Source organism: Salvelinus namaycush, chromosome 4 (genome assembly GCF_016432855.1).
Source record: "Salvelinus namaycush isolate Seneca chromosome 4, SaNama_1.0, whole genome shotgun sequence".
NCBI lineage: Eukaryota > Metazoa > Chordata > Actinopteri > Salmoniformes > Salmonidae > Salvelinus > Salvelinus namaycush.
Genome location: NC_052310.1, coordinates 23,164,276 through 23,191,656, shown reverse-complemented (window position 1 = coordinate 23,191,656; position 27,381 = coordinate 23,164,276). Strand labels below are relative to the sequence as shown.

Below are 27,381 nucleotides of genomic sequence, written 5' to 3'. Positions count from 1 at the left end.
TAACATTGCACCGGAAATTGCAGGGATATCTGGGATTTTTGAGGGGTCCCAGCAGACAGGGGGCGAGGTCGAGAACAAGGGTGCTTTCTGTGACATCTTAGAGGTGAGGCGGGGGGGGGGGGGGGGGGGGGGGGGGTAGTTGGCCAAAAGAGAGGGTGTGACCAAGGCTGGGTGGCAGGGGGGTGGGCAGAGTCAGTAAGCTTCATTATGACTGATCAACAGGCACAGGTGACCCAGTTTCCGATGCCCTTTGACCTTATTGCGTTCCTTGAGCCCACAGTGCGTGCCACTCCTGACCTCATTCGTCACCAAGCTGACCCAAGCGCTAGGCTAATGGTAACCATTGACGTAGCTGTTATAAGGCCCCGTATCACATGTAGCAGCAACCTCTTTTTTGGACTGCTAACTGGTCTAGCTTGTTTCCTCTCATTCCTTCTCCCTCCTTGTCCATTCTCTCCACAGGACAGACAGGACAGTGGGCCCAGTACAACCATTGGTGAGGCTGAGATTTTATGTCACCCCCAAACAAAGGAATAATGAATGAGATATAAAGTGTATACTCTTTGTTCACAGGTGCTATCTGGGTTTTATCCAAGCCTCGTCCTCGCCAAACCCCAATGTCCTTACTCATAATGGCCTGGTGACACATATAGTACATGGCACAGTAAAATGGCTGTTGTTAGCTTAAATTGTTCCCAACAGGGCAAGTACAGTAAATGGCCTTGTACTTATTTAAATTAAAGTGAAACAGAAACCAAAGTCCAAGTCCGCTTTTTCTCAGTCTCTTCATTTTCACTGTTTCTGCTCTGTCATCTGTGCTGTATACAGACTCCGAGCCTTTCTCTCTCTGTCCAGACGCAAGCTCTCTAATTTAGACCTCTGTATGCTCTTTATTTTCCCTCTATACATCTTAAATTATCATCAATTAGGAGATTGTTTGATTTCAAATGCATAGCTATTTGAAAAGGGCTTTGTTTGATTGCAATGAATGACTACTTGGTCTATGTTTCGTGTGAAGAGTGAAAGTGTACACAGACTGTTGATATATAGGAAAGCATATTTACATGTACAGTATAATACTAATGTGCGAATGTGTTTAAGAGTGAGTGTGAATATGTGCATGCACACATACTGTAGTGTAGTAAAGTGTACCTGCATAAGGATGTAAATTCATGGAGGGAGCTAAACCTGATAGTGTGTAGCAGTAGAGGCGTGCACATGTGCAGGTGCACGAAGGTGTGTGTGTGTTTCTGCCCTCTCCGTCTCCTCCGTGCTGCTCTACTCTTCTACCAGTGTGGAAGTCAACAGAAGAGTTCCTGTTCTAGGTTTAAAAATAACTGTGGGACTTAAATTCCTCTCTCTCTCTTTCCTCTTTTCTCCCTCCCTCTCCCATAACCTCTCTCTCTTCACTTGTTTTGGAACAGGCTGTGTTCTTTCTCTCGCTCCCAGTCACCCTGCCCCTTCCCATGTGCCAGCATTGAGACACACACCCAATGCTGATGTGATTTGAGCAATCACAGGCCATATACATACAGTTTTAGTGCACAAAAATATCTGTGTGTGTTTGTGTAACAGAATGCACCTCAACAGGTGTGACAAGCAAGAGCTCCCTCCTGACTTTAACGAACACTCCACACCTGTCCCCCTTCTCTTCTAATCTTCCCCCTTCGCCTCGCATATGTAAACCAGTGGAGGCTGCTGAGGGGAGGACAGCTCATAATAATGGCTGGAATGGAGCAAATTGAATGGCATATGGTTATGTGTTTGATACCGTTCCACCAATTCCTCCAACAATTACCACAAGCCGGTCCTCCCCGATTGTTTGTATTTTTGTATTTATTAAACCTTTATTTAACTAGGCAAATCAGTTAAGAACAAATTCTTATTTACAATGAAGGCCTACCAAAATGCAAAAGGCCTCCTACGGGGTGGGGGCTGGGATTAAAAATACACATAAAATAAAAATATAGGACAAAACACACATCACAACAAGATAGACAACGCTACATAAAGAGAGACCTAAGACAATAACATAGCAAGGCAGCGACACATGACAACACAGCATGGTAGCAGCACAACATGACAACAACATGGTCAATTAAGGTACCATCAACTTCTTGTGGTTTAAACACACCATCTATCCCTCTTACACACCCCATGCCTTCCCTCCAGCTGACCATCTCTGTTTTACCTTTCTCATGGAACCAACTTGTTCTGTTGTTTTGGAATAAAAGTTGGTAATGGAGGAATTAGGTCTGAACTGCCAGTCATGAAATGGCAGACCTCGTCTTTCTTTTCAGTGATCTCACAGAACTATCCCCCCTTCTTTACTCTCTATCTCTGTTCTCAGTCTCTCCCTCTCTTTTTCTATTTCCACCACAGAAGGTTTGTGGCACCTTAATTGGGGAGGATGAGTTGAATGGTATCAAATACTTTAAACACGTGGTTTGATGCAGTCACCTCTCTGATTCAGAGGGGTTGGGTTAAATGCGGAAGACACATTTCAGTTGAACACATTCAGTTGGACAACTGACTAGGTACCCCCTTTTCCCTTCCCATTCCATTCGCTCCGTTCCAGCCATTATTATAAGCCGTCCTTCCCTCAGCAGCCTCCAATGATTTCCACAGACTTGTTTATGAAAGTATAATGTTTGATCTCTTTCTCAGCTGCCACCGCCCATCTTTTTTCCACTCCTTCCACTCCCCCTTTACCTTCCCGCTTACCGCCGTGAATTCCATTTGATCATAAACGGGGAGGGATTTCCACTGAAGTAGTCAAAGATCTGAAAACAAACCAGTGTCACTTTAGCTATTACCAGTTGACGTTTGCTGTCAACATAGAATGCAAAGGTCAGCAGAAAGGTCATTGAATATTTGCAATGTCTATGCGTGAATATCCATCTCAGAGAGAGAGAAGTGTGTGTGTGTGTGTGTGTGTGTGTGAATTTTGAGTGTCTGTGCGTGTGTGTTTTCTGTTGGTGTTATATATTGGAAAGTGTATGTGTGCGTTGGGTGGGACCAGTTCAGACTACAGTGGAAAGGACACGTCCTTTGATGAGTCATGGTAGCCTAAGCTTTGAGGAAATATGAAAACAACAACACGCCTGTGAGTGTGTCCATCTATTACTTAGCCCTTCATTTTTTCTCGCTGGGGGGGATCTTCTTACCTTGACCAATTACATCAGACAGAGATGGATTGAGTGGGAAGAGGATAAAGGAGTGTGTGTATGTGTGTGTACAGTCTGCGTGTCTTCAGTAAAACAGTGTGTAATGCGGCACACTTTGTCGTCACAGTTCGTGTCAGTGTACAGTACCAGTTAAAAGTTTGGACACACCTACTCTATGAACGGTTTTTCTTTATTTTTACTATTTTCTACATTGTTGAATAATAGTGAAGACATACAAACTATGTAATAACACATATGGGATCATGTAGTAACTAAAAAAGTGTTAAACAAATCAAAATATATATATTTCCTTCAAAGTAGCCATCCTTTTTCTTGATGACAGTTTTGCACACTCTTGGCATTCTCTCAACCAGCTTTATGAGGAATGCTTTTCCAACAGTCTTGAAGGAGTTCCCACATATGCTGAGCACTTGTTGGCTGTTTTTCCTTCACTCTGCAGTACAACTGCTACCAAACCATCTCAATTAGGTTGAGGTCAGGTGATTGTGGAGGCCAGGTCATCTGATGCAACACTCCATCACTCTCCTTATTGGTCAAATAGCCCTTACACAGCCTGGAGGTGTGTTTTGGGTCAATGTCCTGTTGAAAAACAAATGATAGTCCCACTAAGCGCAAACCAGATGGGATGGCGTATTGCTGCAGAATGCTGTGGAAGCCATGCTGGTTAAGTGTGCCTTGAATTCTAAATAAATCACTGACAGTGTCACCAGCAAAGCACTCCCACACCATCACACCTCCTCCATGCTTCACGGTGGGAACCACACATGCGGAGATCATCCGTTCACCTACTCTACGTCTCACAAAGACACGGCGGTTGGAACCAAAAAATCTCAAATTTGGACCAAAGGACAGACCAAAGGACAGATTTCCACCGGTCTAATGTCCATTGCTTGTGTTTCTTGGCCCAAGCAAGTCTCTTCTACTAATTGGTGTTCTTTAGTAGTGGTTTCTTTGCAGCAATTCGATCATGAAGGCCTGATGCAGTCTCCTCTGAACAGTTGATGTTGAGTTGTGTCTGTTACTTGTACTCTGTGAGGCATTTATTTGGGTTGCAATCTGAGGTGCAGTTAACTAATGAACTTATCCGTTACAGCAGAGGTAACTCTGGGTCTTCCTTTCCTGTAGCGGTCCTCATGAGAGCCAGTTTCATCATAGCACTTGATGGTTTTTGTGAATGCCCTTGGAGAAACTTTCAAAGTTCTTGACATTTTCCAGATTGACTGACCTTCATGTCTTAAAGTAATGATAGACTGTCGTTTCTCTTTGCTTATTTGAGCTGTTCTTGCCATAATATGGACATGGTCTGTATACCACCCCTGCCTTGTCACAACACAACTGATTGGCTCAAATGCATTAAGGAAAGAAATTCCACAAATTAACTTTTAACAAGGCACACCTGTTAATTGAAATGCATTCCAGGTGACTACCTCATGAAGCTGGTTGAGAGAATGCCAATAGTGTGCAAAGCTGTTATCAAGGCAAAGGGTGGCTACTTTGAAGAATCTCAAATATAAAATATATTTTGATTTAACACTTTTTTGGTTACTACATGATTCCATGTGTTTTATTTCATAATTTTCATGTCTTCACTATTATTCTACAATGTAGAAAATAGTAAAAATGAAGAAAAATTATTGAATTAGTAGGTGTGCCCAAACTTTTGACGGGTACTGTATGTTTGCATGATTGCTGTACAGTTTAACAGTGTGTCAGTGGATTGTGGTATGTGTGTCTAACTCTTAACACAGTATCAGTGTGTAACAGGGCACACTATGTGGTCAAAGTGTGTACCAGCTCAGGTAAACCGAGAGCTTCCTGTGTTCGTGTCCATGGGAGCGAGCCCTGGATTAGCCCGACTGTTCTCACCTCCGTTCCGCTCTGCTTTGGTCTGGACTCACCACCACTGGACCTTTAGCACACTCCCTCCTTCAATAAATGTCTGTGAGAGAAAGAGAGAGCAACGAATGAAGGCCACGTAGAGGGGCACCATGGGAACCTTTGAGGAAGGTAAGATGGATGTTGACGACAGACAGGATATGGAAGGAGGAGAGAGTGATGGATTGAAAGGGTTTGTTATCGCTATCATTTTCACCATCACCTTTGTAGACTTGTGCAATATTTTGATATATCAGAGCTAATTCCACTGAAACGTCTACATGCCCATCTATATGTATACTTTATCTGTCTCGCTCTCCTCGTCAAGTATTTTTATAAAGAAGGGGACCAAATTCCTAACTGTTTTCTATGGCTGTTCCAGTATTAATGTAGCACACACTAGCCAGCTGAGTATATTTATCTTGCCTTTCACAAAACAACAGCTGGACAGAGGTATGCGTGTGAAAACAACTTAAAAGCATCAATAATATTATTTTAATTCAAACATAAATAAATAAACACCAAAAGCCAGGTCCTCTTTGGAATGTAGTAAATCAGATTTCATTTTTTTTTTATGAATGAACGCATTCATAGTTGGCCACGCCTCAAACCCCTCCTCCCCGTTTGGAATACCCTGGCCCCATGCCCGCCTCTTAATTGGCTAGACCGACTGTGGTAGGCGGAGCTGCAACAAAAGCACGGGGTAATATATAACCGAGCTGCAAAAATTAATCGATTGAAATGTGCAGGTGTTGATATTCTATGAAGAACACTACACATTAATTTTGGAATTACTGCGCCTTGTTTGACAGTTCCCGTTGTGGGGTTTTGTTCGTGGACTAAAACAACAATTATCTTCTTGTGACAGAATATATATTTTCTTTATTTTTTCATTCAATTGTCATTTGACAACATGAGGACGTTAGTATTGCTTGTTCTGTTTCAAATGACGACTATTGCCTTGGTAAGTGTATGAAATGTTTTTGTACTATATTGGCTTCAGCCAAGCTTGTGTAAACATTGTAAATAGAAGTTCACGTGTCGGTTCAGTCTCTTGTCAGCACAGTGGCGGGTAGTCAACAGACTGCACCACCGACAAGCGTACTGGTCCTCTATCTTCAGCGTAATAATACCTTTTGGGTCTCTGAATATTGCGTTAATGTGAAGGCACTGTGAATTTGATGTTACAGTTGAGTAAATGCTGTCGTTTTACAGTGAACATTTATGGCCAGATGGGGCCACCCCACTACTAAAATCTGTTTCCAGAAAAAAAAGTAGGGTACTGTACTCTGTAATGAAAGTGATGTTGACCACAGTGTCTTCTATACACTAAGATAGAGACAGAAAGGAACAGTGTAGTTATCTGACTCTAATGCATCACATGACAGATGATGTTAACCTGACTCAAGTGCTCATGTTTTACCTGGGTTCCTGAATATCATTGGAATAATGGACCACTACTGCCCTTTAAACCCCAGTGGCACACAAGGACCCAATTAGGGCTCCCAAACTGAGATGAAAAGTGACACATTCAGGTCTGGAAATAGATGGAACCTGCTGTGCGGAAACAATTTAGGCCCAACCACTCAATCCCCCTGGCCCAGGATGGCATGGCAGCAGAGGGATACTTTGGATAGTCTTATCCAACTGTAGACAGGCTGACCCAAAACCTTTTTATCAGGGTTATGGGGGGGCTGTGGTGTTGGGACTCAGGGAGGGGGTCACATTGAATTTCTCTTTCATCCCTGCCAAGAGGAAGGCGACAGCAACAGAGGGTGGGAAAGTGTCCCGGGGGGTTGGTGCTACTGGGTATTTAGTGAATATTTAAGCCAAACACACTTTGAAGATCTTCTGTGCTCTGTGTAGCCTGACTCCACTTGAAACAAACAGTTTCTCGTTCTATTAATGTTTAGGCTACGAACTGCCCTCATTGAAATCCTTTTTTCAATCCTCTGTATTGCACCATTCCCTCCAACCTGCCCCCTGTAGGTGAGTGCTGGCTGCCCTGTGATGTGTGAGTGCCCGGCTGGCCCCCCCTCCTGTCCCCCGGGGGTCAGCTCTGTACCTGACGGTTGTGGCTGCTGTAAGGTGTGTGCTGCCCAGCTCAACCAGGACTGCCACGACTCACACCCCTGTGACCACCACAAGGGGCTGGAGTGTAACTATGGCAATGATGTGGGCCACACTCATGGCATCTGCAGGGGTATGTACACAATACAAACGGGGTTGTCAGGGTTCATGAGGGTTGAGTTTATTCTGGGGTTGTATGGATTCAATGAAAAGTGAATGTCGGTCATCTTTGATATGGATCTGGGGTTTGAAACTGGTGCCATGTTTAGAAGAGAGCATCTTCCTGAGCCACACTGCTGAGAGCAGGGGGCAGAATGTATTTATCTAGCTCTGTGTCTTGCCGCATGCGCACACACACAGGGGTATTTTATATAAAGGGTTCTATATAAAGGAGGGTATTTGGGGGTGTTGTATGGAAGTCCCGCAGAGGGACTGAAGTGGAACGACATTGTAAACAAGTCAAAATTCCACTCAGGACTAAGAATAGAGGCTCCTTCATTAAACTAGGGATAGAGTGTCTACCTCCTCTACTGTCATTTCACTTCCTACTTCTAATACACAATTAGTTCTGGACCTTTCTTGTTGATGTGCCCATTCTCTCTCTCTATTCCTTTGTCTTTGTTGTCCCTCTCCTCCACTTTGTTCATTACCTCACTCAACTTGAACTCATTGTGTTTTAAGCAATACAACCAAAGGCATGGCCATAGGCTAGTGATACCTCAGAGCCTTCTACATACAGACATTAAGTCTATCCTTTTTTTTATGTCTCCCCTAACAGCGAAGCTCGAGGGTCGCTCCTGCGAATACAACGGACGGATCTACCAGAACGGGGAGAATTTCCAGGCTGGCTGCAAGCACCAGTGTACGTGCATTGACGGGGCGGTGGGCTGCGTGCCCCTGTGCCCCAGCCACGTGCCCCTGGCATCGCCCTCCTGCCCTGCCCCGCGCCTGGTCAAGGTGCCTGGGCAGTGCTGTCTCAGTATCGACTGCCACAAGGGCTCATCCGTTGTACCCCCAGTACAACGGCACGCACTGCCTCCAGCCTACCCGCCTTTCCCCTTCATGCCCTACCCTGCCTACCCCTACAAACCATACCCCAAGCCGTACCACTACAAACCCAAGGATACTATGGGAAACGAGCTGGTGGAGGTAGAGAAGAAGTGGGACAAGCTGCGCGGGCACAAGCACCTGGCGGGTAAGAGAGGGCGCCGTGATGTTGCCTTAGAGTGCCGTCTGTTTCCTCCCTGCAGTAAAACGCTATGTTTGTGTTTTAGCCACCGACTCACAAACAGACCCACTGTGCACTCCTAGCATTTCCCCTGCATGTGTGTTTGTGTGTGTGTCAGTGCGCCATGTTTTCCACTGACTACTTGTGCACCAGAGGCACACACACCACTCTCTCACAGCATATACCTCTGTCGTCCAGCTTTTCCTTCTCTGTAATCACCCTCCTCTATGCGTCAGTGTTGCCTGTTCTGTGAATGAGGCCAGTGTGCTTACATCTCTCTGTGCCTCTCCCTCTGGTCCTCTCTCCCCCACTCTCTCCTTCCGTCCAGCATGGAGGCAGTTTGGAGGGCAGTGTGTGGTCCAGACCACGAGCTGGTCCCAATGCTCACGCAGCTGTGGGATGGCCGTGTCCTCTCGTGTCACCAATGACAACGCCCAGTGTAAGCTAGTGAAGGAGACGCGTCTGTGCAACATCCGGCCCTGCAGCTCCATGTCCATCCCCGTCAAGGTAAAGTGTGTGTGTGTGTAAAGGGTCTAGAAACCATAAAGAGCAACCGAAGGCAATAAACAACTTATCTTGTAGTAAACTGTCTATGTGGCATCGATATTAGTCAAACATTTACTCGTGTCAAAATTGACTACAAAGTATAAATGGGATAATTTGGGTCATAAAGTCAGTCTCGTCCCAAACTGAGATTTGTGAGATAATTAGGGGAAAATGGCATGTCACAAAATGAAGGGTACCACGACAGGTTTTTTGGGTTGGGTTTATTTCAATCCTGCCCACAGCAATCATCAATTTGGAACCCAGCTGCACGCATCCCCGGTCGTATTGCCCAAGGTAAATTTGGTTTGACATTCAATATCACTATGGGGCTAGCTAAGGACCAGTGAATCACACAATGTATATGCGACAATATTTTTAAATGTCAACAGCTCCAAATTTTATTTAATTATAAGCTGTAGAAATGAATATACATATATTGAAAGCATTTAATTAGACAACTGAAAGATGTGCGACATGAAAATATTGTCCCATTTACATTGTGTAATTTGACGGTCCTTAACTAGCCACAACTAGCACACTGGCCAGCTGAAGCTAATTGGCAAAAGAAGTTGGCTAGCTTGCTAGCTAGTCTAGGCTACTTCCAGACAAGACCTGGTTAGACTGTTTCACGTTATCTAGAACAGGGGTTCCCAACCTATGGGTCACGGCCCCCCATAAGTTGCGCCAACATTTCGTGGTGGGGCGTGGGACATTCCTTGATTTGAGATGACGCATACATCGGTGACACTTTAGGCTAGAAACAAGTGGTAAAATGCCAGAGGAACACTTGACTGATGCACATGGGAATATATTTGGTTTGGCTCTATGACATTCAGAAGCGGAGCTACGACCTTCTAAAGTCGAGGAGTCAAAGAAATTGGACTTCGCTTGAGAAGTAATCTTATACAATGTGCGACTGTCGCAATCAATTGATCTATTCACTTTGTTTAAAAGAGAATTATGTATAATTAAATTGAGTTCATATAAATACCAAAAAACACATTTGGTAGTGGAATAACATTTGGGGAAATCGGGTCTAGAACTTATTTTCCTGATCTATTATGATTATCATCAAAAAGATGTCAAGAGTCTTGTTAAACTACGGAGAATTGAAGGAAATTACGTTCAAATAACATTTTCCTAAGTCCTTCACGTTAAACCAAATAAAGCTGGTCGTGTATTTAATATAGGCTAAATCAATAAACAATCATTTAAAAAATAAAGGGGGGGGCCTGACTTATTTTTTTATGTGAAAAAGGGGGCCCTGGAGTAAAAAATATTGGGAACCCATGGGCTAGAAGAGTGAGTGACTAACTGTGTACTGTTTTTGGCAGAGTGAAAGTACAAACTCTTCCCACATTCTTACACACACGAGACACCCACATCAAAGCACTCCTCCATGACCCAAATCTCGTTCTCAGTCGCATTTCCTAATGAGGAGAATTGAAACCGAGGCTAATTCAGGAAGTTCAGCCCACCTTTAAGGAAGGGATTGCAGCGGTCACCATTTTGGTGTGGCAACCATTTAATAGTCCCCCTGCCTTCATACATTGTAGGTACATGTATTTAGGTCAATGCCTGCATCCCAGTCTAAACCTTAGGAGACTGTGTGGACAGGGGTGTGCCCACGAGGTCACATCCATATTAATTAAGTGCCCCTCCCTCTGGCAAGCTCCCCCAGTGTGGGTCTGAGCCCACTCTATTCACAGTACTGTTGCTGTGGAACAAGTTCAACTGAACTGTGAATGGAAAAAGCATAATTAGAAGACCTAAAGACCAACAGTACAAGGCACCAAATAGTTGTGACAGTGGAATGTAGAGACTCTTATCCTTGAGTTCTGTGGGAGCTAACATGTAGCCACATCCACCATGCTACCAACCGCTCCCACTCTGCCCAGGTCTCTGAGGTGATAATAGGCCCTTGTGTGTATGACGCAAAGCGCTCTCTATTCTCCCACTCCCTCGCTTTCTCTCGTTTCATGCAACACCCTTAAACACTCTCCCTCTCTACATCTCACCAGAGCAGTGATTCACTGATGAGTCTGGTTGTTAGGCACCTGTCTTAATATGTTCTCTCTGTGTTTTGAGAGTTGTTGGGGCATTAATGTGACACTATGCCGCCTCATAACTGTTGGATGCCCACCCACCCATACCATCACCATGCCCCTCTCTAGCCCTGGTCTTGTTTTGACCTTTCCTCAGATTTTCTCTCCTTGTGCCAGCATAAAAACTGCAGTTGTGGTTCACTGGGATTGTACAGTGACTAACCCAGGCTCTTTCTCTTCTCCATAGAAAGGGAGGAAGTGCTCCCGTACCCACAAGGCCCCAGAGCCCCTGCGTCTGTCCTATGCTGGCTGCCGCAGCACACGTCTCTACCGGCCCAACTACTGCGGCGTGTGTGTGGACGGTCGCTGCTGCTCGCCCCGCCGCACACGCACCGCCTCCGTGACCTTTGCCTGCCCTGATGGCGAGCACTTCGACCACTCCGTCATGTTCGTGCAGTCCTGCAAGTGCAGTGATAAGTGCAGTCATCTGAACGAGGCTGCCCTCCCGCCCCAGCAGTGGCTCTACGGAGACACACACAAGTTCACCGACTAGTGTCCCCCTCAAATCCCTCACTCGCTCCCCATCACTTTACCCCCCCAGCCAAGCCCCTGATAGAGACGTAGCCCTAAGAGTATCTTTGAGTAGACACTAGCCAGATGCAAAGATCCCCCACCACCCTCCTGGAGCATGTTTTGGGAGGCCTGGGTGAAGGAATTTGATTGGTTGATCTGCATCCTGGACAGAGATGAGTGACTAGTGCCGGCCTTAGAGTAGACACCCGGTCCATTGTGGTTCATCAACCGGAATCACCAAAGTGTGTAAATAGACAAACATGGATTTGTCCGGCCACCATTTTGTCACTCCCCATGCACTCCTGTACTCTGGGACTGAACCCGCACTGTGGGAACGATGGAAAAAGGTGGGACACACCCAATGCAGACTCCAACCCAGCTGCTGCACACACACCCAGTAGACTTGTGGACGGTAAGGTGTCACATTTCATGGTGACTGCCAGCATAGAGTAGGCCTGTCAATGGCAAGCAGGTCTGGTTGAGTGGAAGGAGAATCAGACTCTCAAGAAAACAGAATGACTTATCCAGTAGATTTCCTATACCTGCTATTTGCGTAACCAAATGAAGACACTAAAAGACAGTTTTTGTGGGACAGAAGATGGAGCCTCCACAGAATGCTCTGGAAGGGACATTTGAATTTGTAATGATATTTATTGTTGTGACAGAGACGATGACACAGTGGTTGCCAATGAGAGAAGCGATGCTATGTTTGGAGCGGCATGACCGGAGGGCCCTGAGAGCGACAAAACAGCTAAGATCTGTCAGCAGAGAGAGGGGAGTTTCAGGAGGTCTGGGACTTAACCCCTGGTCACACCAGTGTTCACTGTAATCAAACAGCCACATTACCTGAGCAATAGTGGACGAAGACAACTCCCCAAGGAGAGATGTTATGGTTAGAGGCAGACAGGCGCAGAACCTGTTGGCTGAGGCTTTGTGTGTGTGATAAGTCATTACACAGTTGGACCAGTCTCCATTTCTTACTCAGCCCTGAAAAAGTGAGACATCTAACATAGCGCCAGCGGAACAAGCCTCTGATTCTGGCATTGAGAAGTCGTGTTGCTGATTTGAAGCAAATTACAATCCTGACTGAGGGGTAGAAAGAACCTCAGCCACCCTCTGGTTTGTTATAAAAATAAAAATGCCTGCATTTGAAGTAAATATATAATTTGTAACTAGCGGGCGGGACCGTTTGACTCAATCTGGCCTGTAATCTAGCAACTGATCCACAATACTCCACAAAACAAAACTCCTACTCATGTTGCTTTATGTTTGTGGCGTCTAAATCTGCTCTCTGCCATTGAAGGTTGACATGTCGACGATAACATCATGCTCATTAGAGACTGAAGCAGACATGAGGACACTACAAAGGGATCAGCACTACAGCAGTTACAATTGCATGGACATGTGTCAGTAGTCTGTTATAGCACCTCGAAGAGATTAGCATAACAGTTGTCTGAAGTTGGAGGTTAAGATTCTGTATTGGTGAGACATGGACCTTTTTAGAATGACTAAATTCTCCCCTATTAAGACGGGTTGATAATTAATGCACCTTAGCAGCCTTGTTCATGACTTAATCGGAGTGGTATATCTCAGACTAAAAGATGTGTAATTCACATGCTTTTCCCTCTGACTATGAAAAGTAGTAGAGGATTCAAGTATTGAAGCCCATGAGATTTTTAACCTGCCTTGTTTAAGTGTTGATTTGTATTTTTCTATGATTCAACATTTGGTACAACTTTTAGGTTGGAACAGGCTTTCATAGTTGCCGCACACAGCCTGTTAGGTGATTGACTTTAAAATAAAAATGGAAGTTCTGATAGGTAAGAGTGATGGCAGTGTCTAACCAATGTAGATTGTGATTTAGAAGTATTTGGTTTTATAACTGGACACTATAGAGCAGCTATGTACAGATGCATCCTTGTTTGAGTTTCTGCCATGTACATGCCAATCCATTTGTGTTAACTTATAACAAGTCCATGTATAGCTAGCACTGAGCAAGTCTGGGTTCTGTGATGTGGGCACAGCACACTGTCATTTGACATCTCTATGCTTTATTGAACAAGTGATTGAAAACTTGTAGAGGCAAATATCTGGTTTTGTCCTAACTTTGATTTACTGGCTATTTGAGTTCATGCTGCATTTGGAATAAAAAATGTTTCACGAACACCCTGGATGTTGATGTATTAACCCCCCCCTCAAAAAAGTGCACCCACAGTTCTGACTAGTACAGATACAACCGGAAGTGACTTTCATAGCAGGTTAGAATAATTCAACGTGGCATGTTGGGAAAAGAGTTAGCTAAAATGCTTTCCTAAACCGCTACAAATGTCACGCCTGCACTCCTAGCTCCCAAACTGTCGGCATTCTCCCTACAGTTCTCAGCGTCGCCCACAACTGGGTCATGTGAACTACAATCCCGATGTGGCATTTTACCGTTTATAAACGTCGGATTGCTTGCGATACAACTTTCGAAACATATGGCCCTCATCTTTCACCATCGAGAGTCATTCGAATAAGATTCTTTAGCAGTTTCACAGATCTACCCAGCTATGTATGGATGCCTCTCACAAAGCTACTCTTCCACATGTTCGGAGCACGCTAGATAGATAATCCGCAGTTGCCCGTAAACACTAACATGGAGATGTGATCTGGTGGGAACATTAACCTTGACCCTATTAAAAAAGGTATCAATTTAACCTTTGTTTTAGAAAATAATTTCGCGGATAACGGTTCTATGCTTCCAAAACCATACCGCAAGCAATGCGTGTTAATGTTCAGACAGTCAGGGCTCTAAACAAGACACCGTCGTCCAATGACTTGTGTAATGAAACCGTGGGATGATCAACGGCTATACTCCCTTTAGTCACAACCCAGTTTCACTAAAGATAGCTGGGGAAATATGGTTGTAACACTATACAGGGATGTGGCCAATTAGCATTAAAAGGTTTTATTTGATAGACGCTTATAACCTTTTGATTACTGTATAAATAAAAATGTTCTATTAGGCAGATATGCGATTACCCAATGTAAGGGAAGTCCCCCCCCAATTGTACAAAATAACATGGCAAGTTATTGGCACCGGGCGCAGCATATACACGATGGACAAATACACTTTCTGGCGGTGTTTCATCCAAAGTTGATGGCAAATGCCATGCTGCAAATGAGCTGTGTAACACTCCAAAATTCCTATAGTGGGCGAGTGTGTTCTATCTAAATTTTTCATAGGCCTTTTGTAACGCAAGTCAAGACCCAAGAGTAAAATTTTGAAAGTTTTGGCAAAAACTTATCACCCCCTTAAAAAAGTGCTTTCTGGACCGTTTTTCGAAATTCTTAAGAGTTTTATGTCAATTACACATGTGTAAGAACTGTATGAAAATACTTTTTTCAAATTTTATTAACAATTTTTTTTTAAATTTTATTTGAACTTAAGGAATATGTTTTGTGCATTTGGAATGTGATTTCATAGGAAGTCAAAAGTCAAAAGTGTCAAATTTGGAAAAAACGTATCACCCCCTTTAAAAAAGTGCTTTCTGGACCGTTTTTCGAAATTATTTCGATTTTTAGGTCAATTACACATAAGAACTGTATGAAAATACATTAGTCACATTTTATTATCATAATTTTTTATAAATGTTTATTTGTACTTAAGGAATATGTTTTGTGCATTTGGAATGTGATTTCATAGGAAGTCAAAAGTCAAAAATGTCAAAAATTTGGAAAAAACGTATAACCTCCTTTAAAAAGGTGCTTTCTGGACCGTTTTTTGAAATTCTTTCGATTTTTAGGTCAATTACACATGTATAAGAACTGTATGAAGATACTTTAGTCACATTTTATTATCATAATTTTTTTTGAAATGTTTACTTGTACTTAAGGAATATGTTTTGTGCATTTGCAATCTGATTTAATATGAAGTCAAAAATGTGAATAAATTAGAAAAAACTTATCAACCCCTTTAAAAAAGTGCTTTTTGGATTTCATAGTCAAAAATAACATTTTGTTTTTAAAAGGCCAAAATGAAGCATTTAAAACCGTTTTGAAAAATGACGCCTGGTAACCCAAAACATGAAACATAGAATATTTTTTGACTTTTTTTGGAAACCTCCTTAAATCACTCAGGCCGGACCCCCATTGACTCGAGAAGAAAAAACAAAACAAAAATTCCAGAAGAAAAAACAGAATATTTTCTGACTTTTTTTGAAAACCTCCATAAATCACTCAGGCCAGCACACATTGATTTTTGGCCGTAGAATAGTGCTCCCAGAGCGGGTATGGAAGTCTGGATGCCCCCTAAAAGCAATTTCAACCATGGCACCTGGTAACCCAAAAAAAATACCAGGTGCACGAAAAGTTTGGACTTTGGAAGTCTGGATCCCCCCTAAAAGCATTTAAGGCTCTGTGTGTCTTTAAGCACCATACTTTTTCATTCCATCCTTGCTGTGTGTGTCTGTGTGTGTGAGCTTTTCTTTGACATCTGTTTAGAGAAATGACTGATTTACACTTCATGAGGGTTGCCTAATCACACACTTAAAGTTTTGGAAAGATCTGACTTTTTTAACCCTTTGAAACAGCACCTATGACCCCATTTTAAGGCACTTCCGGTTGGCACAGGAAGCTATAAGTAAATACCTATCCTGATCGGGGTATGCTTTTACAGAATCCTGAGTTAAGTCTATACGTTAAGAACTGACTGATTTACACAGGGTTGAATGCACTATATATCACAAACTGCTGGTTGGGTATGGCAAAACCCTTTTAGGGTGATTTTATCACTTCCGGTTGCTCCAGGAAGCTTAGAATCAACACAGGTAGACCTCATAGTGGCTTGATGGATTGTCATTGAAGACAGGTTCATAAGACATTCATAACCCACATAGGGTTTATTTAAAGAATGCACGTTACATTTGCATATGATTCAACAGTGAAAAACATCACATCATATTGCAAACATAACACACTGTTGAATCATATTGCAAACATAACACACACTGTTACGTTTGCAATATGATGTGTTGAATCATATTGCAAACATAACACACACTGTTACGTTTGCAATATGATGTGTTGAATCATATTGCAAACATAACACACACTGTTACATTTGCAATATGTGTTGAATCATATTGCAAATGTAACGTGCATTATTTAAATACTTTAGAAATACAAAAAACTCACCAACAGTGAGTTTGGTGTCAGATGGTATCAGTTTGGTGTCTAAATATATCTAATTGACTGATGGACACCGACTTGCTAGTTGACTTTTGTGCATTTGCAATATGTTTCAACAGGGGGGTACCATCACAAAAAGCGACATGATGAAATTTAACACAACGAGCGATGGAGAGGAACCACTATCACTGCCCGGCCATCCTGAGGTCATCAGGCCGTTCACTTTTGCATTTCTAAAGTATTTAAGAGAATGTACGTTACATTTGCAATATGATGTGATGTTTTTCACTGTTGAAGCACATTGCAAATGCACGTTACATTTGCAATATGATGTGATGTTGAATCATATTGCAAATGTAACGTGCATTCTTTAAATACTTTAGAAATACAAAAGTGAACGTCCTGATGACCTCAGGATGGCCGGGCAGTGATAGTGGTTCCTCTCCATCGCTCATTGCGTGAAATTTCATCATGTCGATTTTGGTGATGGTACCCTCCCGTTGAAACATATTGCAAATGCACAAAAGTCAACAAGCAAGTCAACTAGCAAGTGTCAACAAAAGTCAACTAGCAAGTGTCCATCAGTCAATTGGAGAGTTTCAGACACCAAACTCACTTTTTCCAACTCCTTTAGAAGCCAACTATAACATATTTCAGAGCAGGCCCAAAATTCACAGCGCCTTCCATTTAAACCATAATAAAACAAATAATACGTAGTTATGTTCTAGCTGCGGGTCCAGTTCTCACATTATGTTTAGCCCTATGTGAGGCGACCTCGAATCCCAAGTTTCGGCTCGATAGGTCATTCGGTGCCCGAGCAATACCTTAATTGGTGCTGAAAATCCACTTTTTTCATTGCCTTGCTACGGGGTCCTTGAATGAGCAATCAAACAGGCTCGTTGGGGTCTGTCTCTATGAGCCGAGCCAGTTTCAATGCACCTAGTCTTGAGACTCTGGGACTTTTCTAAATGTCGCCAGTTTCGTTGAGCTGAAAATGAATTGAAAACATTGCAAATACACGAGGCTGTTTATCGGTCTGAGAACCTTCTAGAGCCACATAACTCACCGTGCACAATCAACCTGAGGTCTAGAACAGGTTTCCAAAGTTTCAGAACTCTAGGTCTGACGGTTCTTTAAAAGTTGGAACAAAAGTAACTACCACAGGCACTGTCTGCCTCTTAGCCCCTCAGTGTGTCCCTCCATCATTTCTGTTAGGGTGTGTACATTTTTCTTTGAAATCTGATGGGACTAATGACTGGTTTACAGTTCAGGAGGGTTGCCTAATCACAAATATGAAGTTTTGGAAAGATTTGACATTTTTAACCCTTCAAAACAGCCCATTAGACACCAATTATGTCACTTCCGGTTGGCACAGGAAGCTGAAAGTAAACACATATACTCACTGGAGTATGCTGTTAGAGAATCCTGAGTTTTAAGTCTATATGTTAAAAATTGACTGATTTACATAGGGCTGAATGCACTATTTCTCTCAAATTGCAGGTTGGGTATTGCAAACACTTTTAGGGTGATTTTAACCACTTCCGGTTGCTCCAGGAAGCTTAGAATCGACACAGGTAGACCTCATGGTGGCCTGATGGACTGACATCAAAGACAGGTTCATAAGACATTCATAACCCACATAGGCTTCAGGTTGAATTTAGGGGAGCAGTCAATGTATTCCTATGGGGCGAAATGTCATTGTAAACTGTTTGATGTAAACACCTTTTAACTGTCAAGGGTTAATGCCACAAGGTCAAGGTTAGGCTTGCACAGATCGGGAGGACCTTAAGAACATTCCTGAGGTGAAATTGTGTTTCTAACCTTAACGGTTCTCTCTCTGTCTCCCAAAAGCAAATAAAATTGACATTGAGGTCAAAGGGTCATTTGGGTCCGTTCTCTTGTAACGGTCGCTGCGCTCAGACCGAGCGAGCTACGGTCAAGCGGGGCATCTCGTTGAACTCGGCACGGCCTGGAGATAATAGTAATGCCATTGCAGGCTTTGTGTGTCTTTAAGCACCGTACTTTTTCACTCCATCCTTCCTTTTTGTGTGTGTGTGTTTGTGTGAGAGAGCTTTTCTTTGACATCTGTTGGGAAAAATGACTGATTACAGTTCATGAGGGTTGTCTAATCACACAAGTGAAGTTTTGAAAAGATCTGACCTTATTACCCTTCAAACCTGACCCTATGGCACCATTTTAAGGTACTTCCAGTTGACATAGGAAGCTGAAAGTGAACACATACCCTCCTTGGGGTAGGCTCAGTTAATATCGAGTTTTAAGTCTTAATGTTAAGAACTGACTTATTAACAGAGGGTTAAATGAGTGTGTGTCATTTCATAAAATCACAGAATTCTCGCAGAGCTTCGAGACCCACTTTAAAAATGTTCGTCTGAACAAACTGCAGCTGGATCTGTGAATTTTTGGAGAAAAAAAATTCCTTTTTGTGAACATCACCAAACGGTCAATGTACGATTTCTCTTAAATTACGATAGATAAATGGCTGGTTCTTTTTTTTCCTGACACCATATGCTTATGTACTTTGACATGAAGCGGTCAAATTAGCACCCTACTTGCGTTTTAACCCTTTAATCCCAGAAAAATGGCCATAACTCAAAAAGCGCCGAGGCCTCGACGCCATCTCGTTCGGGGCCAACTGCCCATTACTCCAAACCTACGCTCGCCGAGTTTCGTCTTCGAAATATTTTCAGTTTAGGAGAAAAGGCCGCGCTCGTTTGCCACGTGCTCGTGCAATATTATTTATTTTCCCTCGTGGGAATTTTCGAGAATGAGGAAAAGTCAAAAATTTGTCTTTTTTATAAAACGGAAACCGAAAGTCCGAGACTTTTTTCAGTGACTTCCTGAAAGAGCTCTCCGCCGCCCGCCGCGATTTTCTGAAACGTCGCCGGACGTCAGGTAAGGGACCGTACATTTGCAATGGGACTTTCTTCACCGACCATACGGCTCCCGTCTCAGATGTCCCTTAAGGTATGGAAGGATGCCGCAGATGTCCCGCTCCCATTAATAGAGCCATGATCACTGGGGTCAATCATGCACCAGCAGACAGACAATATGGTTCTTCCAAATCAGCCGCGATGGCCCCTCCTTTTACGAGCCCTTACAAATGGAGTTGTGCCTAGATTTCCTAGCTGTGACAGTGAGCCAGCGTACAACCACCACATGCTTGGGACTCACAGTATAGAGTAACTTCCAAGAAGCCCTTCAGACTTTCCTGATGTTGCGTTTTAGATTCGGCCCAACGTTTTGTAAGATTGCATGCAATCTGAAAGCGGAATTGATGGTCCTATTTAACAAGCAAAAAAATAAAAAATAAAGTAATTTGAAGATTTGCATAATGTGCACACTAAGTAACATGTAATCAGTCAAAATTAGACCAGAAACTGGAATTTTATAAAAAGTTTTAATTTCATTGACCAAACCACAACAAATTTAAAAATGGAAAACACCCAATGATACATTCAAATAAAAAAACTTGGTAAACATAGTCAAGGAACAGAGCTTAAAATAAAACAGCGAGGAGGGTTTTTCATCCAAACAAGGACAGATATTCAGGGTTAGGGGACATTTCTTCTGGGATGGAGGACTCATCTGGACTGCTCAACTAGAAAGAAAGTGGTGGGTGAGAAAGGAGAGAAGAGACGCTGTTCTGAAGACCATCTCCATAAGCAACAGCTGGGCATTCCAGCTTGTCACACAGGTTAATATGTATGGGGTCTCCATTCACTAAGACCTACCCAGTTCAGGGCTGACCCCACATTTGTCTTTATGGCACATAAACCTGAGATTCATGCATGTCTCAGTGGACTAATCCACTGGAGGCCACAGGCATGGCACAGTCCAAGGGGATTGTGGCGAAGAGGCACAAAACACCTCTCCAGAATGCGCTCTCCCACCAATTCGTGCACAATCATTGTGTGAATCGTTAGCCCTTTGTTAGTGTCCATCAATTCCCCATCACAAGTAGTACATTTCCCATTGATTTACATAATTTCTAATCTACAATGTTTACCATAATTTCAGTTAATGTATTTATTATTGCAGTCTTGTTCTCACTGTCAGTGCGCACAACCAAGGCTACACAACCAAGGCCACACTTGTGAGAAACAACTTTAGATGTATTTAATTCCATTTAGTAATTGTCTTTTGTTTAAAGTGCTCCTGTCAATGTTGAGTATAGAATTAGGCCTAAGGCTACCTGGCCTGCTTGCAAATGTAGACCTATAAAAATAAGCCCATTTGGGGATACGATTGCATTTCTGATTGGCGTAACTCACCACCACTAATGAGTTGGAGCTTCAAAGTAACCTCAAACAGCATGTAAACAAAGTCTGTTAACATACATTGAGAATGACAATAGTTACTCAATGTATTTGAAAAATCTTTCCTGCCCTCTTGATAACCACTGAGTGAAAGGGAAAAATATCATGCTCTGATCTAGTGGAAATGGCAAAATAAGTCTTCCTGATTACTTCTTATCCCTTGCGCAAATAGCCTACAGTGGCTTCTGTTCAGAGCTCACTGGTGCAGCAAAACAGGGGCCCAGAATATTTTATATAATGTGTCAAGTTTGCTAGCGCACGCGTCGGGCAGGCCCCAATTGATAATATTTTGAGTTCGGCTAGGCATGGCCTGTCTGCAACAATGTGATTCATAGGATATTTATAAAATCAGAATATTTTTTATCTGCAGGCTGCAATGTTTCCATCTTTTACATAGTTGGCAATAGAAGTGACTTTTATATTTGTATATAATTTATTACCACTGTTCCATAAAAAAAGGGCATATGAAACCCTTAACTGGCACACAAAATCGGTAGAAATTGACTAAATTGGCATTCCACATGGGGGGAAAAAAGTTGCCAACCCCTGGTGTAACGTATTAGTGGCAACTTCAGGAGCATAATGGCAGAATCTGTGAAGGCCAGCAGGAGGATGGTCAGGTACTGGAACGCTGGCTCCCGAGTCATTGGTTTACACCTGTTGTATTCAGCGCACGTGGCAAATAAACTTTGATTTGATATTTCATCAAAATGTGTGCTTAAAGCACATGTCACACACTCTTCCCTCTGGAATGAGTTTAAGGGCTTTCGCTCCTCCCTTGGACTTAATTCATCAATCACGGTCACTGTTTAGTAAGGAACTCCACACCTGGTTGTTAAGGTCTTAATTGAAAGGAAAAACCAAAACCCAGCAGACACTAGGCCCTCCATGGAATGAGTTTGACACCTGGCTTAAAGCATCAGACAAGCGCGTAAAAAACAAACAAAAAAACTAAAATATCAACCAAACAATTGGTCGAAAGAACAGATGACTTGAGCGGCAAAGATTTTTGTGGAGGACAGCCCAATTCTCTCTAGTCACCACCATTACTCAATAAGTTATTATACCAGGCATTTATCTTGGGGGTTTCAATGAGCTGACATTATCCCTCTGACCTTTCAGGCCCAGCATTAGAGTACTAATGATTAACAGATGTTGCATACCCCAAGCAGAACACAGGGCACAATGACATTTGTTATGATAGCCAAGTCAATTTTAGACCCTCTTCACTACATTCACTCCCCTTTAACATTGAATTAAACAATTGCCAGCAGACAGTGACAGAAAGACATAACTATGACTCAACTTACAAGAATAACAAGTAATGTCCGTTTGAGTGGAGAAACCTCCATGGGAGGCTGCATGTATAAGGATGGAGAGAGCCTTACTGTAAGTGGAAATGTCGATCTCTTCTGGCAGCTCGGCCACATTGACCTCAAAGCGGTCCTGCACGTCATTCAAAGTCTTGGCATCGGTCTCGTCTGACACAAAGGTCACAGCCAGACCCTTGGTTCCAAACCGCCCAGCACGAGCCACCTGAGGGGCAAGAGAGTCAGATGGGAGTGACAACTCAAATAATATATGAGCCTTTAGAGGGAGATCTACAGAGGCCAATGACAAGTTGATGAAATAGTCAGGTGCAATCATTGAAATAGGTATTTGGAAATACCATTCACTACCAGAAGAAAGGTGTTTGAGGCTCCATCAGTTCTGTGACTCACCCTGTGTAAGTATGTGTCTGAGTCCTCAGGCATGTCGTAATTGAAGACAATATTGACCCGCTCGATATCCATCCCTCGACCAAACAGGTTGGTGGCTACCAAGATCCGCCTTTGGAAGTCCTTGAACTGCTGGTACCGGGACAGCCTGGGGATAGACAGTCAGAGGATTAACACAGCTGCTATAGATATTACTAGATGTAGAGGCTGCCCTTTGAAGGCAACTATGTGTTGAGTTAATTGAGGCTTTCAGCTGCATAAATTCAGCATTTGGGAATCCATTTAATTGGAGATGTGTGAGAGAACGGCGTGCATGTAAGCGACAGAGACTGACCTCTCCTCCTGAGCCATGCCCCTGTGGATGGCAATGGCAGGGAAGTTCTGTTCCACCAGTAGCTGAGAAAGCGCCACACAGCGCTGCACTGACTTGACAAAGATCACCACCTAGAGGTACACAGGTGACATTACAGAACTATAGCAAACATTCACAAGGAAACAGCACAAACACGACTACCTTTTTACAGGGATAAAAATGATACCATTAGTGTGTGGGTTTACCTGGTTGAACTCCAGCACATCAAGCAGGTCAAAGAGCTTGCGGTTCTTCTCGCTGTCCTTCAGCTTGCAGTAGTACTGCTGCAGACCGTGCAGCGTCAGCTTGGTCTCATCATCTACAAACACCTCCATGGGCTACAGGAGACAGAGCATGTCACTTCAGAACCACAAAAATCTCCTTTTCTATGAAGTCAATGCAAAGACAGTTGTTTGTAAAACAGCATTTGGAGTCCATAACCGCATGAAGTGGCAGTACTACCCCCTGCACTCACATCCTGCATGAACTTGCGGCAGACCGGTCGAATCTCCTTGCTGAGGGTGGCGCTGAACATCATGCACTGCTTCTCATGTGGAGTTAGCCTGAAGATGTCCTGTACGTCACGCCTCATGTCTGAAACAAGAGAAATGGGACCATGGATAAAACAGCCAAGTCTCAAACTACCCCCCAGAACAGCCAAGTACCAAGACACCCATTTTGCTCAGTCTACATGTTATAACAGATCTCCACAGGGGAAAACCCATGTTTACACATTACATTCAAGATTGCAATTGCTAGAATTCATATTTCAGGGGGGTACATAACAAAAACGGCTTGAATTAAAAGTTAAGTGAAAAAGGAGCATTTCCAAAAAGGACCAGAATAATAAGCAGGACTCACCCAACTGCTCCAGCATCTTGTCACACTCATCCAGGACAAAGTGCTTGACGTTCTTTAGGTTCAGGGTCTTGTTGCGGATGAGGGCCAGGATGCGGCCAGGGGTTCCCACCACAATGTGAGGGCAGTTCTTCTTCAGCACATCCTCATCCTTCTTGATAGACAGGCCCCCGAAGAACACGGCTGCCTTGACCGTGGGCATGTACTTGGAGAAGCGCTCGTACTCTTTGCTGATCTGGAAGGCCAGCTCTCGTGTGTGGCACATTACTAGAACTGACACCTAGAGGAAATGGTAGTATTTGATGCTAATAGATCACCTGTGGGTTATGCATAACAAATATTTGAAACTTGACATTCCAGAGTGCAGATACTGACCTGTCCATCCACAGGCTCGATCTGCTGTAGTGTGGCAAGAACAAACACTGCCGTCTTGCCCATACCAGACTTAGCCTGGCACAGGATGTCCATTCCCAGGATGGCCTGAGGGATGCACTCATGTTGAACTGGAAAACAATGACATTTGGTCAGTACACCATCTTTATCCAAACAAAAAAGCCCTTGTTTACCATAACACACATTGTAATTGACAAGAAAGTCCATCAACACCCAATGACCATGGACACTCAGCCATCTATACTCCATTGTATCCAGACATGCCACGCAGCTATTCATGACCTCCATTTATGCCACTCATCCACCCACTGCACTCACCTTCAGACGGATGCTCAAAGCCACAGTCGACAATCGCACGGAGCAGCTCTGGTTTGAGCAGGAAGTCCCTGAAGCCAGAACTGTGGATGGAGACATAGGAGCCCTTCACCTCCTTCTTGCCTGCTGGGGCAGCCGTCTCTGGGACTCCCTGAGGCTCCTCATCCTCTTCATAGTCCAGCAGTTCATTGTCAGCATCGTTCTCAGCCATTCTGACTACAGAAATAAATTTTAGAAGGGAGGGGGGGGGGGGGAATAATGGCTGGTCATTCACACTAGTTGTCACCATTTGCTTTTGACTAAATATTGTCCCCAAGACCATATTTTTTATAAAAATATGTATTCAATCAGGAGATTTAGTGGTTAACAGACTAACATCCCCACTATCTAACTACTTACAATGGAAATAAGCAATATTCTAAGGTAACGTTAGTCTACAGAGCCCTCTAAAGTTTACATTCAGTAACACCAAACCATCAACGTTTAAATAAATCGTGACGTTGACAGCTGCAGTTAACGTCTCAAATTAGCTAAGACATTACTATCGAGTTAAGTTGTTATCTAGTTGCAAACTATCCACGTTCAACAGCAAAATAAACAGCTCAATTATGTATTACAAACAAAACCAGGGGCCATGCTTGCTAGTTAGCAATTTGTAATAAATGGTAAGCAACTCAAAGGTTTCGTCAACAAGGGTTGGGATTGGCTAGCTCCGTAGCTATTTAACAGAGATATCTCTGACTTCACTCGTTACTATACGGATGTTACGTTAACGCAAACAATGTCATGAATCGACTCTGCCTTTGCCGCACACAGCTTAGGCCAACCTAGTTAGCTACCATAACTGCTAGTAATTTAGCTAACCTTAACTAATAAAACTATCAATGTAGCGAGCTATCGAACTAGGCCGACTATTGTCCAAATTACACAACATGTTCATTCACACGTGGCTAATTCCAAGTTTCGGAAGACTTGGACCGGTTTTGGTTAGCTAACGTTAGTGCTAGCATAGCTAGCAAAATAGCCTTCCTTATTCCCAGATGCCTTGCTCAGAACTAACACTGCTTACAATGAATTTGCTAATATATTGCTTATCCAAAAACCATCAAAAGTTATTGGTAATTTCTAATACAACTACAACAACCAGAATATTCACACAAAAAATACAGAAATAAGCCATATTAGCTACCGTCTTACCTCACAGTGATGTTACAATTCAACCTCCGAAAAATGCTCCTCAAAACCACATGGAGAGGCCTCAGTTTATAGGACAAGCCAGAACTTCCGCCTCCACTAAATACAGCAATATCATTGGTTTGTTTTACGTGTCAATTTGACGAAACTACTCGTAATCGTATCACGATTGGCTAAGTCAAGCTGTCAATCATCAGTGACGATAGGCACTGCTGCCGAAGATGTTTTATAACTGACCAAGATAGACCACAGCCTGTCGATTCCAATGGAAAATAGTGGGCAAGCGCCAAGCACGAACTAGCGAGATCCTATTAGCCTGTTCTAGCACGCATCTGCATATTTCCGTTAGGGAACGCCTACTCTGTGAAGTGCGCGTGTGCAATAGCTCGATTCGCCTTTGCGCTCCTAAACAACGCGTTTTTTTTTTACTTTGACAAATGGCAAAGTCTACAAATCTTAAATCGCCTGTTGTCTTTCATTAACATTTTCGATTGCGTTTTCTATTTTGTAATCTAATACCTTATAAAAATGTATTGAGCATAAGTAAATTAAGCCATGAAAACAGATATAATTTTACATATATCATAAATGATCGCGTTTTTATGAATATTATGATATAATGTTGAATCTCATTTAAAAACATTATGGTACATGATCCAGGAAGTAGGCGGGACTTTCATAGTTTATTACATTAATTCAGTCAATAAGTTTGACCATGGTCTTGTGTACAGTAGAACACACACACACACTTCCTTTATTCAATAAAATGTATTTGTCCCGAAGGGGCAAATGTTTTTGCAAAGATTCATTGGAATGTGTTTTGTATTACGTTGCAGGTGTTATGATAACATAGTCCCAATCAGCACCAATAAGGGCATGTACTGTAATTAATATTATTAGTCGTACAAAAATGTTTAACAAGTTTTAATAATTTCGATAGTCACAATAAAGTGGTAATGTTCTGAACAAGCACACTATTGTATTAGTTTCACGTCAGTGTTAGCTTCACAAAAGGTTGCACCCAATGCTAGTAAGATTAATTTGAGTTTTTTGAAGATTAAATATGTGCAAAACAAGTAGGAATAAATGTTCATGTTAATCTTATTGGTCGTTTAAGTCAATGTGTCCAATTTCAGTCTTTCCACATGTACAGTTTAGGCCTTTAAACTTCATAAGCTCATTGAAGCTCAGGGTATTGTCCTCCTCAGACAAACAAGTCCCAGAAAGCCCAGAGTTTCAGTAAGCCTGTGGAGGGATCCCTGAGCTCCGCCATGGAGATAATAACAATTGTTTCATGTCAATGTCTAATCCAGTGTAGCAGGACATGCATTCATCCAGTCTTATGCAGCCTCCTTCAAAATACTGTTTTTACCTTTACCTCAAAGTGGAAGCAAAGACTTCTCAGTTTTTCCATAGGGTTACGTATATGGATGTTATATAAACTGTACAGGGACATAAGGTATCAACCATTTTACTGCAGCAAAGTCTATGAACTTTCGTCTAGGAAGATTGTGGATGTG

At 42.9% G+C, this 27,381-nt stretch overlaps 2 protein-coding genes across 4 annotated transcripts; one reads left to right on the top strand and one right to left on the bottom strand.

Moving 5' to 3' along the window:
- Positions 1–1,376: 1,376 nt before the first annotated feature.
- On the top strand, positions 1,377–11,505 carry si:ch211-106h11.3 (CCN family member 1; the record flags this gene model as incomplete). The annotated part of the gene is made up of 5 exons (XM_038990723.1): positions 1,377–1,429; positions 7,058–7,266; positions 7,912–8,328; positions 8,690–8,868; positions 11,200–11,505. Coding segments are annotated over 5 exons (1,164 nt in total), but the record flags the coding sequence as incomplete, so codon positions are not given.
- An 8,588-nt stretch (positions 11,506–20,093) lies between these two features.
- On the bottom strand, positions 20,094–25,930 carry ddx39ab (DEAD (Asp-Glu-Ala-Asp) box polypeptide 39Ab). Of its 3 annotated transcripts, XM_038991499.1 has the most exons (10): positions 25,865–25,914; positions 24,671–24,883; positions 24,335–24,462; positions 23,963–24,239; positions 23,577–23,695; positions 23,308–23,439; positions 23,084–23,193; positions 22,753–22,897; positions 22,420–22,567; positions 20,103–20,313 (listed from the first exon to the last, which is right to left on the bottom strand). In XM_038991499.1, the coding sequence occupies exons 2-10, from the start codon at positions 24,876–24,878 to the stop codon at positions 20,297–20,299; spliced, it is 1,284 nt and encodes a 427-aa protein (XP_038847427.1). In that variant the 5' UTR covers positions 24,879–24,883; positions 25,865–25,914; the 3' UTR covers positions 20,103–20,296. The 3 variants fall into 3 exon arrangements, with proteins under 3 accessions (XP_038847425.1, XP_038847426.1, XP_038847427.1); XM_038991497.1 differs by having other exon boundaries at positions 20,094–22,567; positions 25,865–25,930; XM_038991498.1 differs by lacking the exon at positions 25,865–25,914 and adding an exon at positions 25,067–25,333 and having other exon boundaries at positions 20,094–22,567.
- Positions 25,931–27,381: the final 1,451 nt, after the last annotated feature.

Excerpts from the sequence above, each read along its gene's own strand:
- ddx39ab (XM_038991497.1), bottom strand. The coding sequence starts at position 24,878 with ATGGCTGAGAACGATGCTGACAATGAACTGCTGGACTATGAAGAGGAT. Across the intron at positions 22,898-23,083 it reads GGCATGGCTCAGGAGGAGAG|GCTGTCCCGGTACCAGCAGT; the intron begins GTCAGTCTCTGT and ends GTCTATCCCCAG. Across the intron at positions 22,568-22,752 it reads CAGACACATACTTACACAGG|GTGGCTCGTGCTGGGCGGTT; the intron begins GTGAGTCACAGA and ends CTTGCCCCTCAG.